The 15170-nt window shown below is 42.5% G+C and overlaps 1 protein-coding gene across 1 annotated transcript in view; it reads right to left on the bottom strand.

Moving 5' to 3' along the window:
• GRIN2A (glutamate ionotropic receptor NMDA type subunit 2A) overlaps positions 1-15170 on the bottom strand; it is a 301884-nt gene that overhangs the window by 50108 nt on the left and 236606 nt on the right. The window contains exon 11 of the mRNA XM_084640882.1: positions 12082-12242. Coding sequence (XP_084497008.1) covers positions 12082-12242 — 161 coding nt within the window. The remainder of the gene's footprint in view (positions 1-12081; positions 12243-15170) is intronic.

The raw sequence follows: 15170 nt of genomic DNA, 5'->3' as shown, positions 1-15170 counted from the left end.
TAAAGCAAAGCAAATCTCACATCCCTATACACCCTAGCCCTTTCAGGTCTCTTTCAACACTCTCTCTCTCAACTATGCTTTCCCTGCTAGAGGGTGTTACCCTCCAGGTAATGGTTAAAATGCTTTGGAGAGGGAGCTAGAACTGCTTCTGGCCATTTTGTATCTGTTAGTGGATAACTGGAGTCTGCAAAACTGTGAACGGGACATATTTCAAAAACATAATATAAAGCCAAAGATAGCGAACAAACAAGGACTTTCAGGGATTATTTGAGCATCTGCAGTTTTGCCCAGCCCTATTTATGTTAAACATTATTTGATTTTGGATCAATATTTTCACATTGTTGTTTTCACATGGGAAAACATCTCTTTCAAGTCATTCCCACTCAGCTTGTTCTCAGTTGTCTGTTTATGATGTAGTTTTCTATTTGGCATCATGACAAAATAATTTATCTGCCAGTAAAAAATTTTAAACAAACAAATATTCGAATGACACCGTTGAAGTACCCTACTAACTTGAAACATGTCTGAAAAGTGATAGCGTCTAACTTCAGAGATTTTTAATGCCTAATAATAAATTGTGGACTGTACCTTCCAAAGGTCTTGCATTACAAAGGAGCTAAAATTACATTTCAAAGCTGATCCTTAGTCTGTTAACAGCTACAGACTAGGCCATTAAACTGGATGTGTGCAAATTGACAAACATTGCATCCTTAAATAGAAGGCAGCTTCCCTCCTGTGCAAACCTCTGCATCAGCCTAGCTGCTTAACAGCTAGCACCTGGATATCTAGCCACATCAATTATTGCTACTAAGCACAGATGGATTTACATGTTGCTGTGGGGGTAGCAGATTGTCTATAAGGGGACTATTGGCTCATGGAGCACAAAGGACTCCTGTAACTGTAGCCTACATAAAATAAAATATATTGACAACTTAATCCAGTCAATGAATCTCTCAATTAAATGGGCCTGCCACAGTTCTGATCTATCAGCTGAAGAAGCCATCTCTTTCTGTAAGATAAGACAGACACTGTGACCACCCTTCTTCAAGCAACATCCATGTGCGATAGAAAAGTACATGAGAAAAGTGACAAAGAAAAACAAGGTGCTCAATTAGTAAGTGTGTGTTTGTGTGAGTGAGATGTATTCTAATTGATTTCTATGTCAAGAAGAGATTTCCCTAATTAAGGCTTCTGGTTTAAGCCATTAGCCGTAAAAAGCCCTATTGAAATTCAGGTGTAGACATGCTTGGACAAAGGCCTAAGCCAGGAAAATAAATACATCTATCCTGCTGCTCCCAATCTCCAAGTCTCCGCCCCTTCTGTCATTTTCATATCTCAGTGATGCACAGGAGAGCTGTGCATGGGGAAATGGTTATACGCAGATTCAAAAACTACTAACAGTAGTAACAAATACCAGAGAACCAAAAATAAAAAATTGCCCATCTCAAATTTGTTTTGTTTGCAGAGAGATACCTCCTCTTTACCTACCCCTTCCTAAAAAAAATAAAGCAAACAAAAATTGGAACACAGGTTGCAAACATAACACAAACGGCTGGTTATTTCTTGTTCAAGGAATTTTTCTGGTTTTGATCGACATGTACTCTAATGATACGAAGGGCCCTAAAAGTTTAAACTGGTTAACACAGCACTGGTCCCCTTGATCACTGCAACTCATGGAGCTCACTGTTTGATGCCTATAGATGCACACACTACGGCGATGGCAGGGCTCTGTTGCTATGCGGAAGCTATCAGGCCAGGCCTGCTGACTGACCCTTCATTTGCACTATCCTCTCTCAAGCTCTTCAAATACATGACAAACCTGAGCGGAGGTGGTGTGGAGTCAGCACAAGTGAAAGTCAATTTCAGCCTTTGAAATCGCAAAGGTGAGATGAAAATCAGAGGATTCCTGAAGGAAATTGGGAGCATAGAAGACTTCAGCCAGTATAGATGCCTCCTAATATGCAGAAGGATGGCTTAAAAAGGACTTGCAATGTTTTCGCCTTCCCTTGAACATACATGTGGAGGACGAGTTACAGAAGTGGCTGATCAGAAGAGAGTCTGGCTACGTCTACACATCTCATCGAGATAGCATGCGAAAGATAGTAGTATACTACTACTGCAACGGTAGCACGGGCAGTGGTGAGTGGTGGTACAGGCTAGCTGTCCTAAGTACGTACCCATGGGATCCAGGCAAGTTTGTACTTGGGGCTGCCAGCTCATGCAGTCACTCACTGCTGCCCATGTTACCATGGCTATGCCTTTTTTAGCATGCTAACTCAATGAGAGATACCACAAGTGTTTCTACACGAGCTGGGAATCACATCCCGTCCTCCAAGTGTAGATGCAGTCAGTGTTGAAAGATTGTTTTGGGAGCACCAGGTTCCACATCAAAAGTCATAGGACTAGGTTGTCGAGTATCAGGGGGTAGCCGTGTTAGTCTGTATCCACAAAAGCAACAAGGAGGCCGGTGGCACCTTAAAGACTAACAGATTTATTTGGGTATAAGCTTTCGTGGGTAAAAAACCCACTTCTTCATGCAGAAGATGCCTCTAAAGAAGTGGGTTTTTTACCCACAAATGCTTATGCCCAAATAAATCTGTTAGTCTTTAAGGTGCCAATGGACTCCTCATTGTTTTTATAGGACTAGGTTGAACTCCAGGCTCAGGAGTTTTCTGTTCACATTCTGCTCATAACTTACTTTGTACTTACTTTTTGTAAGCACTATCCTTTGAAGAAAAGCCCTTGCTGACTGAAACTGGGATTCTGCTGGGTCATTCTGCCAGCCTGCATATCTCGAATTGCTCTAAACCCTAAGAGGGGTCTTCTCTGCTTTAACTGAAACTTGCACATGTTTATTCCACTGGCTTGACTAGCTTTGTCACAGCTCTTGGTACAGTTTGCTATGTTGTTGTCAAGATTCCTTCCCCACTCTGAACTCTAGGGTACAGATGCGGGGACCTGCATGAAAGACCCCCTAAGCTTATTCTTACCAGCTTAGGTTAAAAACTTCCCCAAGGTACAAACTTTGCCTTGTCCGTGAACTGTATGCTGCCACCACCAAGCATGTTAAACAAACCAAGCATGTTAAACAAACCTTACACCCCCCTTTCCTGGGGAAGGCTTGATAATAATCCTCACCAATTTGTACAGGTGAACACATACCCAAACCCTTGGATCTTAAGAACAATGAAAAATCGATCAGGTTCTTAAAAGAAGAATTTTATTTAAAGAAAAGGTAAAAGAATCACCTCTGAAAAATGAGGATGGTAAATACCTTACAGGGTAATCAGATTCAAAACAGAGAGAATCCCTCTAGGCAAAACCTTAAGTTACAAAAAGACACAAAAACAGGAATATACATTCCATTCAGCACAGCTTATTTTACCAGCCATTAAACAAAAGGAAATCTAACGCATTTCTAGCTAGATTACTTACTAACTGTAAGCGGGGGAATAGTCCTGCTATTGTGGGGAACTTTCCTGGCTTCTGCACTACCCTGGTGAAGTGGGCTAGCGAAAGGATCTGAGTCCTTGCTCCCACTTCCTTTACCCAGTGGCCTCCCTGCCCTTGAGGACTCCCCTTCCACTCTCCTATCTGGCAGAGTCCTTGTAACCCCAACAAGGCTGGGCCCAGGATTCCTGGGGGGCTCGACCCCCAACCCTGCTGTGGTCACCTAGGACAGGGGCTAGGGTGTCCCCACTCCAGGATACTCTCTCTGCGCTGGGCACTTCCCTGACCCACTGACCATTACGTACAAGTTAAAGCAAATGCAAGTTATTTAATCAACAATTAATTTTAAAAAGAATAAGGAAAAATGGGAAAGGTTAAAGGAAACACATCAACCCGCTCTGTGGCAGGGAACATCACAAACAGTGTCTCTGGAAAGTCAGGGCACTTCGCAGTCTGTTCATTGTAAGTCCCAGGCCTTCTTCTCAGGCCCCGGCTGTGCTGCAGGGATGCTGTGGGTTGGACACTCACTCTGGTGGTGGCCACACGCTCTCAGGCTTTAAGTGGTAGGACCCTTCTTTCCAGGGTCGCCCCCGCCTTGTCGGGGTTATGATCCAAGCCTGGCCTGCAGAGCCTATTGGCGTCTCCCTGTGCTGGGCCCGCTGCCCAGGGGCCCCAGCTGCTCGCCGCACCCAGCTGCAGACTGCTCCAGTCCCAGCTGCACCACTCTGTCCCTGCACTGGTGCTGCTGCTCTGCCTCCAGCTCCCTGGGCTGCTTCTTCAGCCCCTCTGCCTCTGGTTGCTGCAGCTCTGCTCCCAGGACAGGTCTGCTCTGCAGGCTGCTTCTGTGACTCTGCTCCCAGCACTGACCTGCTTCCCGGGCTGCTTTTCTGGCCCCTCTGGCTCCAGTTGCTGCAGCTCTCCTCCCAGGGCAAGTCTGCTCTATCTGAGCTGTGCCTCTGGCTTTGGGCCTGCAGCTCTGCTCCCAGGACAGGGTCTGCTCTCTCTGGGCTGCTTTTCTGGTCCCTCTGGATCTGGCACAGCTCTGCTCCCCAGCTCAGCTTGGGCCCCTGCTTTCTCCTCAGCTCAACCCCACTCTGTCTGACGCAGGCAAATCCAGCTCACACGGAAGACGGGACCTCCCTGGCCTCCTGACTCCCTGATTAGCCTGCCCACGCTGTCATTCAGGCTGACCTGGAGCATTGGCCTCTCCCCATTGTTCCTGGGGACTGTCAGTCTCAGGGTCCTGATTCCCCATTGACCCTTCCCCTTTGAGTACTCGGAGCTAGCAACTAAAACACCCCCACTGAATGTTAGTAAGGGGGCAACAGTCCCCTTACATAACTAACAAAAGTTCTGAGACTGCATTCCTGATCTGTTCCTGGCAAAAGTATCACCCAGATAGATCCTTTGTTTCCCCACCCTCCCGATTTGAAAATACGTTGTCTCCTCATTGGTCATTTTGGTCAGGTGCCAGCGAGGTTATCTTAGCTTCTTAACCCTTTACAGGTGACAGGGTTTTGCCTCTGGCCAGGGGGAATTTTATAGCACTGTATACAGAAAGGTGGTTACCCTTCTCTTTATATTTATGACAGTTGTACTTCAGGGTAAGGAGGTTTCCAGAGAAATGGAGTTCAGGTGGGGGGAGATTAAGAAAACCATCATAATCAGTCATTCCATGGCAACCATCCTACACGTCCCCAGGTCATTTGTGGCAAAGGAAACAACTAGTGTTAAGTATATGAGATAGATAATGAAGAGAGATTTCTTTTGGATTCTAATATCTAACAAATAGCACAAAGCAAAGTGGATGAAAAGAAAAACTAATTTGGTGTTTGTACATTATTAACAAAGACTGTGGTGACACAAAGGGAAATTCCCAATTACAGTAACAATGTTCTCCTGAGTGAAGTACATAAGAGTCACAGTCTGGAAGTATACAACAGCAGAATTTTAAATAACTATTGTGAACCTTGCAGTATCAAAATATAGAAAAGGAATTACCAACTTAGGTCTCTTTAAACTCATCTGTCTGGGTCCTAGTCCTCCAGTCTCTTTAGCATTCCTTTCTCTCCAAATCTTTTTGAATAGGCACCTCACAGAGACTGCCCCAGAGTACTACTATTTTCCTGCAAACACCATTCCCAGTGTAGCTGGTTCCATTACTGCAGCCTTAGGCCTGAATCTGATTTTATACCAGTTTTCCACTGATGTGTCTCCACTGAACTAAATCAAGTTATTCATGATTTACACCCATGTAAACAAGGATAGACTTGTGCCCTGTATATCTACAGTGACAAATACATTGAATTTCTACTCATTTTTTCATTTTGTATTGAGTAAGTGGAATGACATCTGGGATGTAGTCTCTTCAGATCCAGCATTTAATTACTTGTTTATTGGAGGCTTGCAGTCATGCTACTTGTCCATGCTATGAAAATTACTCTAATCAAGTTCCAAGTAGTAATTACAGGAGGGCTGATAGAGATAATAAACATTTTTTCTGTGTAAATCGGATCTCACGTTGAACCTCAATCCTAAATCTGATCCTCCATCCAGTGAGTGAGCACTACAGTCAATTAACTATCCTGAGACCTGATTCTAAACCAATACCAGTCAGCTCAAGTACCACAATAGGTGTTTTTGCAATTACTTTTTAAAAGCTTTGTTTTCTGGCTCTTCCAGCCCTTGTCGCGTCCCTGATGGTGGAAAAAAGACTAGATTCAGTTGTAGCAAACACAAAGTGGATTTTTTAAAAATTCAGGATACTGTGTGCCCACATACATACACACGTACTACAACACTCCTGGCCTCTCTCATTTACAGATGGTGTGTGTACTGCAGTGTTGCCACACAAAGCCCTGGACAAGGTTAATGGAATGGGCTGCGGACTACAATATACACCTGAGTGTCATGGATGCCCAGACCAATAGTTTTCACTGTCCAAATTAGAGATCAGGACCAACACCCTGTGGAGTCTATTTTTCATAACTATTGTAGAGGACTGCAAAGTAGCAAACCTCTTTTGTTTTCTTATAATTCATTTTAAAATGAATGAAGGACTAGCATCTCCGTTTTGTAAAAATCTACTGAAGTTAATGGAGTGACAGTGGAGCAGAACTGGTGTACTAGAGAACCATCCCTTAGTATTTTGCAGGTCTTTTCTAGTCTATCATCCTTTATTGATTAATAAACAAAATTATTAATGCAGAAAAATAAATTTATAGTATTCTGTGTATCTGGAATTCTATGTCTGCTTCCTCCTTTGCATCAGTCTCTGACCTGCAGCAGTTTACTTTAATAACCTAATATATCAAACACCACTTACATGATTAGCCTCACGTCTTGCTATAATATCTGGTATTAAAGTAGGAGTTGAGCCAAATTGACTAGAAAATAAAAGTATCACAGAAATGCTGGCTGTTTGGGGGGAATTTTCCACAGACTTCTGTTGTCACCAAGAACATTTACTATTTTGTATGCTGCTTTAAGACAGAAAATTCCAGTGAGGCAGATTAGAGCAGTGACATGTTATCTTCCAGGATAAAGTGAGATTGTATTTCTCCTGCAATCACTCATGTTGTCACTTCCAATTGCCAATGCTTCTAAAGGAGAGATGGACTTTCAGCTACCATAATAATAAGAGAGAATAATGAGAAATAAGAGTAAGGAAAATCTCCTGGCATAGGTGCTGGAACTAGGGGTGCTGTCACAGCCCCTGGCTTGAAGTGGTTTTCATTATATACAGGATTTACAGTTTGGTTCAATGGCTCTTAACACCCCCACTATAAAAATTGTTCCAGCCCTCTTGGCTCATGTTGTGGGACACCTGCTGAGAAGATAAAGGGGCTGCACACTGTGTGGTAGGATTGGGTCCCAAAGGCTAGCATATGATTCATCATAGCATCCCACTCAGCATGCAGGTACAAGAGGCACCCAGAACAGCTAATGTCCCAATACATATTCTAGATCATGCCAGGATGATAATTCAAAGTCAGTCACAGTGCCTAGGTTAATAATTTCCTACTGAACTATCACATTATTCTTTATATCTGTAGAAGTGGTAGTGACATTTTGTATGCCCAAAGACTGAAAACTGAAACTGAAAAAAAAAAAACCCTCGCACCCTTGTTCAAATAGCTACATACCTATAGACAACACCCAACCAGCAAATAGCATAAGGTCTGCTGCCTGCTTGATACAAAAATACATGGTATTTAAATGTCTTATTTTGCATCAAGCACAAGGAAATGGGAACAACTTTCAGGCACAGAGAGGGAGGGACAGTTGTTGCATGAGGAAATTGGCTTGCTACCTGGCCAGAAATGTCAGTACCAAAACAACATGAACACTGTTTTATGGTATTTCTAATAGCAATGGTCAAAGTTCAAATGATTTGGAAGTTCTGGTCACAAAAGTATACAAAAAAGCTGATGCTGATTCAAAGCCAATGTGAACCTTCAGAGTCTGAAAAAAACAAACTGATATCTCACAAGAGGCCACTTTCTAGTCTGATTTCTATGTGGGCCAAAAATACCACACCATTGTTGTTAGATACGTATTGAGTACTAAGTATTCATTACTATATTAAGGGAGACCAGACTCCTGCCCCAAGGAGCTTTCCATACTAATTAGACACTGACAATACAATACAAATATAGGGACAAGAAAGAAAGAAAGAAACTGAGCATTAAACCTTCAAGCAGTTACTGCTTTTAGCTCTGGGGGCCCCTGGCTTCAGTCCCTGGTTTGCTGGCCAAGGGGAATGTCATCCCACAACACATAGTCCACATTGCCAGGGTAAAGAAGAAAAGCTGAAAGGAATGGAGTGTGATGAAGGTAAGAGATAGATTGGAGAGGAGGAGTATGAAGAAAAGAGCCCGTGAACTTGGCCAGGAGGTATTCACTGGTGACCTGAATGACAGTGGTTTCAGTGGAAAGGAGTAAAACTGGACTGCACAGGAATTAAAACAGTAATGAGGGCATGAAGGCCATGAAAATAGACAGCATGCTAAATAAAATGGCAGACAAAGGGGCAGAGAGAGATGGGGCAGTTGCAGAAAAGGCTTGAGCTAGCAATGGCTGAGAAAAAAACAGATGAGTTCAGCAAAAAAATCAATCAAATTGACCTTTTAGTTCTCAGGACGAATAGTCTAGGGTATGAAAAGTTTGGCTGTTTTCTTTTTGTATTTGTGTGCTGTAAACCTACTGTGACTGTAAACTGTAGGTTTTGTTTTGACATTGTATTTAATAAACATGAACATAAAGAGGAGTTCAGATGGGAAGCAACAGAAGCCAGTAAACAAGAGGGAATGGAGTCACAGGGGCAGGTCAGTTCACGGAGATTGAGCCATCTCTATACTGAGTATGTAACAGCAGAGATGTGGTAACAGAGGACCTCCTGACTACAGGTGACACAAGTGACATAAATATAACTCAAGAACATAACGGGAAGCAACTGATGTGCTGGCTGGGTGCAATACAGCGTGCTGTAGTAACAGAGTGAGTGTCCACAATCATAACACTGATTTGGACCCTCTGCAGCTTTTGTTCTGCAGAGTCTCAGGGGAAATAATATCCAACCCCTTCTGACTGTGGTGCTATAATCCTGCTGGTGTGATAGATACTAGGATATAATCAAAGAAAAAGTGACACTTTTGTAGTCTGAAACTTCAGCAGCTGATGGTGTATTTTCACTTGCCTTTTAATCCTTCCTTAGATGCCATGAGACAAAACACTAAAGAACTAAGCTGTATGTAACAGTTGTCTTATACTGATCTGGAAAATACTGTACATGGCAGGTTATTTGCACCATCTGCTGCAAAAGTGTCACTCAAGGGAAGCAGGGTAGACACCTAGGAATGTCCAGGTTGAGAAATCACTTAGAGGAGGAAAAGAAACTCCTGCGGGAAAAATCTATGAAAATGAATAGTTTATGCTGTCAAGAGGATTAAATCTTGCAGGGAGGAGGAACAGCTGGTGCAACAGGAATCAGTTTTGAGTTTTAGTGGGTATTCAGAATTCCCTTGCAACCAGCCAACTGCCTTCACACACCATCACCTGAATGGTGTTTTATTTGTGTTTCACAGCAACGTCTTAGAGTCTTTTATAGTGCAAGCAGCTGGAGCAAAAACGACACTGTGTAAAATGTGTACAACCTTCCCCCTCCCCCCCGCAAGTACACACAACAACCCAAATACACAATCTTTGGCCAAGAGAAAGACTTTTGCTGAGTGTAGCTACCTTCAGGAAGTTTCATACAGCAAGCAGTCAGTCTCAGCTGTCCAATCATGATTCACAACACACATATAAACTAGCAAACATATAACTTGCACTGGTTAGACATAAGCAGCAGTGCTGCCTTCAGTTTTGATATTTTAAAAAGACATTGACAAATTGGAAACAGTTCAGAAAAGAGCAATAAAAATTATAAAAGTTTATAGGACAGGACCTAGAGTACAAGTAAAGGCTAAGAGAGACTTGAGCATCTGGACATAAGAAGAGACATAACACAACTGTCTACCAGTACACAAAGAAGATGTATATTAAAATGATAGGCACCTGTTATTCTGATTGGACAACGAGGCCCAAACAAAAGTAACAGGTTAAAACAGTAGCAGGAAAATTAGCTTCCATACTAACTTTAAATACTTATAAGAAAAGATATGCATTAGAATAAGATGTGAGATTGCCACTGGTGGAAATATACTGCCACTTAATTCAATCTTTGGCTAACCTGAACCTCTCGTTTGATTAATACATTTGGAATCGAATCATTAATAAAAGCGAACAATCTCCATCTTCTACTATACTTAATTTTGATAGTTTTAATCAGGTTTTAGAAAGAAAATGTCAAATTCTGAAGATGACCCATACATTTATAAAAAATGATCACAACTAATGTTGTGTTGTTCAGAAGTTGCTACTGTAGCAATATGCACTGGTATGTGATATGCAAGCAGTGAGACACACCTGTAGGGGGCAAATGGATGGAGATCAACCTTTCTTTCAAAGAGGAAAAGACTTGTTCAAAGACAGGAAGGCAGTGTACAGTGTTTACATCTGTGATGGGGTGTGCATACCCTGCACTGGACAAGAGGGGGTTAACCCCACACTATGGGCGGTGGAAGTCTGGCCCCCCAGACGTGCTGGACACACCCCAACTACTGCCTCGGTATAAAAGGGAGCAACCCAGCTCATTCTAGGCTGCCTGCCGGAGGGGAAGGACCTTGGGTTGATGCGCCAGCCAAAGAGCCATCACAGCCTTTGCCTGCAGGAACTGGAGACCCTAAGAGCCAGACTGGAGGGCTGCGGCTGATGGAGCCGCAGGGAATCACCCATGTTGAGGAGCCCAGGAACCCCAATGCTCAATGGACTACAATGCCTGGAAACGTGGTAGGAAGTGACCCAGAGAGGATGTGCAAGAGGTACCTCCCACCTGAGTGAAGTAAGCATGTTTCAGTGGGAGTCCCCACTGACCCAATGGCAGAGGACTCTGCCACCGTCATGGCCCTGGGTCGAGGCTCGGTAGAGTTGGGTGGGCCTGGGCCTCTCTGCTTGGGCTGTCACCCTCCCCACCAGTGGCAGCCCCTTCCTCCTGCCTGGATACTGGCCATTGGGCCTCACTTCCCTGTACCTAGGGACTGCGAAATTGACTCCGACCATTGGATCGCACTGAAAAGCTGTTATATGGACCGAAAGCTGTTATATGGACCCTGGCTGCTAGGCCATATTGTCCTACACCTGAGGGCAGTCATATCAACTTTAGCCAGTAGACCACACTGCCCTGAACATAAGGACTGCTGGCAGTGACTCTGGCCACTTTCGGCCAAGAGGCTGTCAGGGAGACTGTAACGGCAGTGGTATCACAACCCTGCCCCGAAACGGGGACAGGGTGTGCATACCCCGCAACAACATCTAAGTTAAGGTATTTACGGAATAAGGACATTGATGCTGTTACAACGTTGGCAGAAGAATTAGGCAACATTTGCAGTCCATCCCATCCCAATAGATTTTACGAAGAACAAAATCAAACGGTTTGTGTCTGTGAGAATGCACAATGCTAGGTCATCAGCAATAAGAAAAGGAACATTTAAAAGGTATAGACTGGCTAGAAGAGGGGGCGGTTGCCATTTGCAAAATGGCCACTTTAAGGTTGTACCTTCTTGGCTTTGCCAAACTTCAAAAGCTAGTTCCAGAACGGTAGCAAGGGGAGAGGGGAGGGTTTCCTATAAGAGGGCAAACCCTGCCATGGGGGGGGAGGGAGAGAGTAGAGAACAGATTGTCACAAATCATGCTTCTTCGGTGTTGGGCATATTACCAATATATTATGGTTTGGGTTTTCATATTGATTTGTACTTTTTTTCTTCTCAATTTGAGATATTTTAATTCCACATTTTGAACCTACCACATGTTTGGTATCACAGCCTCCAACATGATTAAAATGGCACACATATTATGTGCAGACAGCTTTTGCTCCCCTGTGGTTACAAAGTCCATCGCTGAGAAGAAGAACCATTCAACCAGAACCAAGGCTTGGTATCTGACAGGCACTTATCATTATAAGTGTGGATCAATATTCCTCAGTTTCTGGAAAGCCTGCAGCTTTCATTAAAATAAATGAAAAATGCTTACCCAGTTTTCAAGCTGACCAATGCATCCTCAACGCCTTTCTGATTATACTTTGTCATATAGAGGTGCATATCTGGGTAGTTGTTTCTGATGTTTCTCTCTGTGCTCCCATTTGGAACGGTTCCAAATCGAAATGGGGGTGAATAGTCATATGGCCTCTGAAACTAGAGAGAAGGAAAGAAAAACGCAAAAGAGACATGTAAACGCATGGTCTAGGTGAAACAACTCTATCAGATTGATCTCCTGTTAAATAATTTGCATAGACGGCCTGAGTTTTGTCCAGCTAAAAGCTCCACATCACCTGCTTCAAGGACAACTTGTGTTTCCACCATGCTGGACTGACGGAAAAGCCCCTCTTGTCGCTTGTGGAGCTGTATGAAAATGTTCACACCCAAAGTGACATCAGTGCATTTCTGACATTCTATATTGCTCCCTCACAGCCTCCAGGGTGCCTTGTGATGGCAGCTGAGTTGACCACAGGAGGCTTGAGACACTGGAACCAGGAGGATGTCCGTCCCTTGAAAACCAGTCCCTCCCTCAAAAACCAAAAGCTAAAAAAAAGAGCAAGCACTGCAGTGGGGATGGACAGGTGATATGCCATTGCCAGCCACGCTAAAAATACAACCCTCAAATAAAGTCCTCACCATACTCATGCTCTTATTTTCTGTAAGTTTTCGGGGAGATTTTGCACAAGAGACAGCATAGGATGCAAGGAGCCTTCCCTATCATTGGCCTCTGGCACAAGGGACCACAAAGACTGTACCAGACTAGCACCTGCAGCCTGCTTGCCAATCCACAGGGAGAGGGCAAGGTCAAAGGGAGGGAAATTGGCTTGAAACAGTGCAGCTCCCTTCATGTGGATGGAAGTTCATTCTGCACCCTTTGAAAAGTGCAGCAGTAGCTGCCTTGTCTCCCTGAACAATGCCTTTGACAATCCCTGTTGGGATAGTGCATACCCAAACCCAGCCCGGACCTTTGACTTAAAGACAAAAGTAATTCATTTATGAGCCTGGGGTTGGTGGCTTACTGGCAGCGAGGAGTTTTTTCAAACAGACTCTGGATAGGGTTATATAATGGACAAGCTATGGAGCTAGGAAAGACAGAATGGACAGGCATCACACTGGGAATGTTTCAGTATTTCCATGGCATTAACAGTAGCTCTTTGGGCTTTTGGGTTGCAGACCGAGTAAACATTTGGATAACATTGTAAGGAAATGTTACCAGAAGTGAAGGTTAATCAAAATGTTTTGTTAAAATTGGCCCTAAACTCAAGTAACTTGACTAATGAGGAATTTTAATTTAATATGACTAAAAGCAATTAATTGTGGGAAAGACATTATCTAGGATCCTCACTCCACAGTTTCAATGGTAAAATGCTCTTTGTATTATTTCTGTAAAGTTAGAGTCCCAATCCACCCCCCATATAGTGCGAGAGTCAGCCAATATTCATTTATACAGCACTTGCTTCCTTTGGGCCACAGAGGTAGTGCTTTCTTTCATAAATTTTGCTCTTGGTACAGCAAGAATTCCCAGGGTCCAATGCCAACTGTGAGACAGACTGCAAATAGGCTTGCCTATAAACTATTTGGTATAGGAACATTTTCACTTCTGTCAAACCTTGGCTTTAGACTCAAAATAGTTTCTTTATTGCAGTATATTTTTCATGGGATGACATTGCAATTGAATACTTCATTTTAATTAAGGCTATGGCAAACTAGAATGAAAATAACTTTATTTCATTTAATTTTGTTGCAATATGCTTCTTCCTGTATATTTCTATTTGCACATTCACACTGCTTTCCTGTTTAAAGGATTATTTCCCTACCTTATCTGTGCCAGTTGATTCAGGCTTACCCTAAAATCAGACATTTACACTTTAGTTCATACTTTGTGTAACTGGTTTCTTGCTCTCTCCTTTCTGCATTTTGTAAGCAGAATTGAGCCAAATTCTGCTCCCGGATATATGCCCACAGCTTCCATACATGTCCGTGGGAGTCAAATTCTGAGGGGAGAATTAGGTCCAGGTATTTATTTGACTTATAATTAGTGTCTTAAAATTAGTATGACTAGTTCCTCAAGTACTAAGGCTGGTTTAATTTCCTGGTCAAAAATGTTCAGATTTGAAAATTTCAATGAAATTTTTTTGCTGTTATTGGAATAATTGAAATTTTTTGAAAATTCAAATTTGATGAGTTTTTGCAAGCTCTACTCATAGTACTAATGTATAAAAGCAGAGTTGGAAAAAAGTGAAAAAGTTGTTTGAATGCCTTGGTGACTTCTCAAGAAGTTTTGCTCTATTTTCACTTTTCATGAAGATCCATATGAGCAAAGCTGTCTTCATAGGATTGTTTGCAGGAAATGAATTTCAGACTGACAGACAAAATTCAATTCCAAAACATTTATTTAGGGCAGAAATGGCTTATAAAGTACAGGTAATTCAATCAAAGAACAGAATAAATAACATGTGACTTAGGAGACCAATCAGACAACTCAAATACTGAAATGCTAATATTAAAACTCAAACGAAGCAAATCGTTCAAGAAGAATCCATAGGCTGGACTTTATTGCCACAAAACATTCAACCAAGTATTGCTAGCCAAGAGCAAATTCTTAAAGGAGTTAAATTTTTTTAGAAATGATGGTCTGTTCATGCTCTGCAAACAGGAAAAGAGCTAAATGCAATGAATAAATGCACTGCAAATAGTTCCCCAGCTCTAAGGAGGAATTTGAAAATTTCAATGATACTTTTAATAATATCTATTGTATGAACTGACATAGGTTGGAGTGAGCATATAGGACCTGTGATTGCATCAAAGATCCACGAAGCATGGGTTTGAGAAGGCAGCAAAAAGCCTCACTTCTGGCAAGTCTTGCTTTTAGACTCAAGTTCTCATATATTTTCAATCATTCTGAAGCACCCTGATGGGAATTGGAATATATGGTAGCTATCAGGATGCAATTTTCAGTATTTTCAGCTCTTTTTTATTGTTAATAAAAATCTCTAAATTAAATGCAGAAAACTTCCATTTTGATTGTAAACGGACATTTGCTATTATTCAAAAGGCTATCAATCCATTCTTAACTCCCCATAT

This window comes from Lepidochelys olivacea, assembly GCF_965140295.1.
Source record: "Lepidochelys olivacea isolate rLepOli2 genome assembly, chromosome: 10".
NCBI classification, from domain to species: domain Eukaryota; kingdom Metazoa; phylum Chordata; order Testudines; family Cheloniidae; genus Lepidochelys; species Lepidochelys olivacea.
Note: the sequence above shows the minus strand (reverse complement) of the source record. Positions and strands in the feature narration are given on the sequence as shown.